The sequence below is a fragment of the Trichechus manatus genome, unplaced genomic scaffold (genome assembly GCF_000243295.1).
Source record: "Trichechus manatus latirostris isolate Lorelei unplaced genomic scaffold, TriManLat1.0 scaffold00058, whole genome shotgun sequence".
NCBI lineage: Eukaryota > Metazoa > Chordata > Mammalia > Sirenia > Trichechidae > Trichechus > Trichechus manatus.
In genome coordinates, this window is record NW_004443994.1 from 11,187,979 (window position 1) to 11,194,326 (window position 6,348).

The 6,348-nt window shown below is 37.3% G+C and overlaps 1 protein-coding gene across 3 annotated transcripts in view; it reads left to right on the top strand.

Moving 5' to 3' along the window:
* Positions 1–6,348, top strand: part of LOC101359552 (transmembrane protein 56-like) — a 145,288-nt gene that overhangs the window by 64,963 nt on the left and 73,977 nt on the right. For all 3 annotated transcript variants that reach the window (XM_004378794.2, XM_023733472.1, XM_023733473.1), the window contains exon 4: positions 1,486–1,642. In XM_004378794.2, coding sequence (XP_004378851.1) covers positions 1,497–1,642 — 146 coding nt within the window. In that variant the 5' untranslated portion in view covers positions 1,486–1,496. The remainder of the gene's footprint in view (positions 1–1,485; positions 1,643–6,348) is intronic.

Sequence of the window (6,348 nt, forward strand, 5' to 3'; positions counted from 1 at the left end):
CTAGGTCAATTGGCATAACAAAGTTTATTAAGAAAATGTTCTGCATCCTACTTCGGTGAGTGGCGTCTGGGGTCTTAAAAGCTTGCAAGTGGCCATCCAAGATGCAGGAATTGGTCCCAAATACCTGGAGTAGAGGAGAATGAAGAACACCAAAAACACAAGGAAGGTGGTAGCCCAAGAGACAGAAAGGCCCCATAAACCGGAGACTTCATCAGCCTGAGACCAGAAGAACTAGATGGTGTCCAGCTACCACCAATGACCGCTCTGACAAGGAACACAACAGAGAGTCCCAGATGGAGCAGGAGAAAGATGGGGTGCAGAACTCAAATTCTAGTAAGAAGACCAGACTTAATGGTCTGACTGAGACTGGAGGAACCCCGGAAAGCATAGCCGCTGGATTCTCTATCAGCCCAGAACTAAACAATTTCCGAGGCCGACTCTTCAGACAGGGATTGGACTGGACTGTGTGACATAAAGTGATACTCATGAGGAGTGTGCCTCTTAGCTCAAGCAGATACAAGAGACTAAATGGGCAGCTTCTGTCAGGAGGTAAGATGGGAAGACAGGGCTAAGAGCAGGTTGAATGGACATGGGGAATCAGGGTTGGAAGGGGGGAGTGTGCCGTCACAGTATGGGGAAAGCAATCAGAGTCACGTAACAGTGTATGTATTAATTTTTGTATGGGAAAAAATTAAAAAAAATGAAGCCATAGAAATGCTCTATTTGCTGGACATGAGCAAATGCAGTAGTGTCTTTTTTTGGTGTGACTGGTACTATGGTTTTTAGGAACCAAATAAAAACCATGGAGGATTTTTGGTCCAAGGAGATGTATGACTGCAGAATATTTTTTAAAAGTTAAATACTAATTCAAGTAGTAAGTGGTATTGTTCTTTTCTAAGACTGGTATTCTTACAATTTTAATTTTGTTCTAAATATTGTTTGTCCTACTGTACAATTAGTTTTTATTTGGTAATTATTGTTTGTTTTGATTTTACAGGTGATGTTATTTCTCTTATGACTTCTCGCTTAATTCTACCTTAGAAATTATCTAACCAACTCTCGCATTTTATAGATGAGGAAATTGAGGCATGGAGAAATCAGTTGATTTTTCCTAACTTTAATAATAAAAAATAATATTACTGAAAGGATATTTTCAGTTATAGTACTTCAGATTTCCTCTTAATGCTAAACTTTAAGACTTGAATTATTTTGTATCTCATGATGTTAAAGTTGTCTTCTAAAATTTATAACATTGAAAGCTTTAAGATAATAGATTTTTCCCTCCTTTTTATTTTAAATACAAATGTAAGATACATGACAAATAGCTGGTTAAGACAAAGAAACACAAAAGCCTTAAAATTCTCAATTTCATTGTACTAATTTTTAAAAATTACTAAAAAAACTACGTACTCTTTAAAATGTAAGCAATTTTTAATGTAGTTTTATCATGAGATAGCAATTTATATCCATTATTTCTTTTAACAGGTTGAAGAAATATGGATACTGTCTCTGAACTGGGCACTGTTTTTGCCAGCTTTCTCATCTGTCAGGTTCTTTTCCACTTTGTAAGTTCTTGGTTTTCAGCAAAAGTTTCTTGTTTTAATGATCTCAGCTTGGAAAAGAAGATTGACTGGAACTCAAGGTAAAGCATATAAAAATGTAACTAATTAATTAAAAAAAAAAAAACTAGTTTTGTGACATAAGGTAGCTATCTAAATATCTCAAAAAAGTATTTTTCCTTGAGGATGTAATAAAATTTAAGGTCACTTTTTTAATTTGATCTTAGGAGTAAAAGGAAAGAAGTAGATAGATGTCATACAAAACATTTTGAAAAATTCTTATACTGAAAGGTATTAAGATAAAATTATACTTTCTTGGTAAGTGTGGGAAGGTTAAAGTTAGACACCAGCTGCCTGTTTGAGACTACTATTTTGTCTTCTTTTCTGAAATATTTAAGATAACAAACACATGTTCTTTGGAAGTGATAACAGAAGAAAACATGCCTTGGTGTTGTGAGTAGCCTATATATAGTACTGACTGGCTTAGGGCAGTTAAACTCTACTCACCACAGAACACAGAATATGATCAGTGCATCCGTGTCTCTCTTTTAATATACTTTTCATTAGAATTCAGAGCCCTGCAGAAAGTATTCTTTTGCTATGTAATTCTAAAGTTAAAAATTGTCTTTTAACTTTTTTTTAAATGGAAAAAGAACAAGATATCTAAGTGTCTCAGTCATCTAGTGCTGCTGTAACAGAAATAGAAGTGGATGGCTTTAACAGTTTTTTCTCTCTCAGTCCGGTAGGCTAAAAGTCCAAACTCAGGGTGTCAGCTCCAGGGGAAGGCTTTCCCTGTCGGCTCTGGAGCAAAGTCTTTGTCATCAATCTTCCCCTGGACTAGGAGCTTCTCTGTGCAGGAACCCCGGGTCCAAAGCACCTGCTCTGCTCCCAGCGCTGCTTTCTTGGTGGTATGAGGTCCCCGTGTCTCTCTGCTCACTTCTCTCCATTATATTGCGAAAGAGATCAGCTCAAGACACAATCCAGTCTTACAGATTGGCTCCTGCATCATTAATGTATCTGCCACCAATTCCAACTCATTAGCATCACAGAGGTAGGATTTACAACACATAGGAAAATCACATCAGATGACAAAATGGTGGACAATCACACAATACTGGGAATCATGGCCTACCCAAACTGATACACATTTTTGGGGGATGCAGTTCAATCCATGACACGAAGGATGTAGAAATATGCTGGAGTTGTTTGATAATTTAGCTATGCTTTTTTTTTTTCCTGCAACTCATTAATCTCTCATAAGGTTTCAAACACAAAATGACTCTGATGACTGCTTCACTTCCTTTAAAAAATTTCATGTGCTCAGACATCCCTGTGCATTTGCAAACCTCAGTGAATGGTAGCAGCTATGGGAATATTTTTTGTTATTTAGTTGAACTTAATGCTAACTATAAAATGAATTCAGCAAGTCTTTAAAATTGCTATAGTTGCTTTTTTATTGACATTTAGAATTAAAGAACTTCTGCCAAATGTCTACGTATTTGAGAAAGATCATATCTGACCTGAAATCCCCTATCTTTGAGTTAAATTGTTTAGTAGGTATCCACTTTTTTTTCGTTTTTTTTTTTTTTGTAAATGTATAGGTAACAAAATGTTTGCCTTTTCAATAGTCTTCACATGTACAGTTCAGTGACATTAAATATGTTCATCATGTTGTTCAACCATCACATCATCATTAACCATTCCTGAATTTTTCCATCATCCTTAGAAGACTCTCAGTGTTCCCTAAGCATTGTGTCTTCCTTTCCAGCACCATCCCGCCCACCTATGGTAACCAGTAATAAACCTTGATCTCTATATACTTGCCTGTTCTAGATATAAGTGAGATCATGCAATATTTGTCTTTCCTGTTACTGACTTATTTCACTCACCATAATGTTTTCAAGGCTTATCCGTGTCCTAGTAAGTATCATGACTTCATTTCTCTTTATGGCTGAATGATATTCAATTTATGTATGTATATTTTGTTTATCCGTCTATCTATTGATGAACATTTAGCCTGTTTCCACCTTTCAGGCATCCACTTTTATAACTCATGATGTGAATAAGACTTTAGTGGTTTTCCTGTGCACCTTATGCTGACTTGTCTGGTTCATACATGCTACAGTTCTTGCCCAAAAAGCAAGAATTATTTCTCCACATATGTTTGAAAAATGAGAGGTTTTTTTTTTGTCTTAAGAGTAGCACACATTGTATTGTTGAAATGTACTGTACTAAAGGTACTAACCATTATTTGTTTTAAACTGTTTCTGACATGTGAAGATACATGAAATGGCAGAAAAGAGAAGAGTGGGAAGAAGGGGAATGCAGTCTCTGCTGCTAATTTAAGCTCTCCATTTCTTTTCCACTGTAGTTAGGATAGGCTAAAGGGTTTTGAATCTTGTTGTTAGGTGCCACTGAGTTGGTTCCAACTCATAGTGACCCTACGTACAACAGAACATAACACTGCCCGGTCCTGCATCACCTTCTCGATTGTTGTTATGTTTGAGTCCACTGTTGCAGCCTCTGCGTCAGTCCATCTCATTGAGGGTCCTCTTCTTTTTTGCTGACCCTTTACCAAGCGTGATGCCCTTCTCCAGGGACTGGTGCCTCCTGATAACATGTCCAAAGTATGTGAGACAAAGTCTCGCCATCCTCGCTTCTAAGAAGTATTCTGGCTGTACTTCCTCCAAGACAGATTTGTTTGTTCTTTTAGCAGTCAATGGTATATTCAGTCTTCTTCGTCAACACCATAACTCAAAGACGTCAATTCTTCTTTGGGTTTCGTGATTCATTGCTCAGCTTTCCCATGGGTAGCTGCACATCAAAGAAACAGGAAGGGTAGAGAGAGGTAGATGCAAACAAAAATGAAACAAGACAATGAAATTAAAAAATGCTTTACATTATTATTATTTTTCATTGTACTTTAGATGAAGGTTTACAGAACATACTAGCTTCTCATTAAACAGTTAGTACACATATTGTTTTATGACATTGGTGAACAACCCCAAGACATGTCAATACTCGCCCTTCTCGACCTTGGGTTCCCTATTACTATTACCAGATTTCCTTTCCCCTCTTGCCTTCTAGTCCTTGTTCCTGGGCTATTGTGCCCCATTAGTCTCGTTTTGTTTTATGGGGCTGTCTAATCTTTGGCTGAAGGGTGAACCTCCAGAGTGACTTCATTACTGAGCTAAAAGTGTGTCTGGGGACCATACTCTTGGGGTTTCTCCAGTCTCTCTCAGGCCAGTAAGTCTCATCTTTTTTTGTGTTAGAATTTTGTTCTACATTTTTCTCCAGCTCTGTCCGGAATCTTCTGTTCTGATCCCTGTCAGAGCAGTCAGTGGTGGTAGCCAGGCACCATCTAGTTGTACTGGACTCAGTCTGGTGGAGGCTGCGGTAGTTGTGGTCCATCAGTCCTTTGGACTAATCTTTTCCTTGTATCTTGTTTTCTTCATTCTTCCTTGCTCCCAAAGGGATGAGACCAGTAGAGTCTCTTAGATGGCTGCTCACAGGCTTTTAAGACCCCAGACACTACTCACCAAGGTAGAATGTAGAACATTTTCTTTATAAACTGTGCTGTGCCAATTGAGCTAGATGTTCCCCGAGACCATGGTCTCCACAGCCCTCTGTCCAGGCTTTACATTATTTAGTCTTATCACTGCCATAAAAGTGAGTTCCTATTTGATAAAGGAGTCTGGGATTATGTAAAATTCATTTAGCTATTCAAATGGTGTGTTCTCTATGTCTCTGTCTTTCTCCTAGTCTAGAATTACTCCTGCTTCCCACTCCAACTGTGAGGTGGAGAATGCAAAAAGGGAAAAAAATTGGCTACTATTTGAGTAAAGTACACATTTATCTCTTGAAACCTAGCCTCCAATATTGAAACAGGCAGATCAATACAACACACATAGTTCTTCCTAGTAATCAGGAAAAAGTCTCTGAACAAGGAGTGGTCGAAGCTATCTAATAGAAAAAAGACAGGAGGAAAAACCTTACCAGAAAATGTATGCTTGAGGGCTGATTAATTATAAATGAGAAATTGTTGTGTTTGTTGCTTTTTCTGAAAACTTACATACTTCTAGATTATATATAAAAATATAATCTTAAATTTAAAAATTTTTCTTAGTTATTTTTATCCTGTTGCTGTCATATAGCTTAGAAATTTCCATCGTACTGAAATACTCCTGATTTTAAATCTTCTACTCTAAAATTGAACTCACCTGTTTGAGTGATATCATTTCTATTGGTAATACTCAAACTATTTGTGAATGATTGAATCAGTAACTTTAAAGTACTGTTCTAAAATTGGTCACTAATTATTTCCTAGAAAACCAGTGTCTTTTTGTAAGCACAAATATCTTTTTTTTAATTGTACTTCAGGTGAAGGTTTACAGAACAAATAGTTTCTCATTAAACAGTAGTACACATAGTGTTTTATGACAATGGTTAACAACCCCACGACACGTCAACCCTCTCCCTTCTCAAACTTTTTTTTGGTGAAAATATACATAGCCAAAGATACACCATTTCAAAAATTTCTACGTGTACAGTTCAGTGACATCAACTACGCTCTTCCAGTTGTGCTGCTATTCTCCCTTTAGATGAAGGTTTACAGAACAAAATAGTTTCTCATTAAACAGTTAGTACACATGTTGACATATGACAATGGTTAACAACCTCACTACACATCAACACTGTCGTTACTCAACCTTGGGTTCCCTATCACCAGCTTTCCTGTCCCCTTCTGCCTTCTAGCCCTTGTCCCTGGACTGCTGTGCCTCATTAGTCC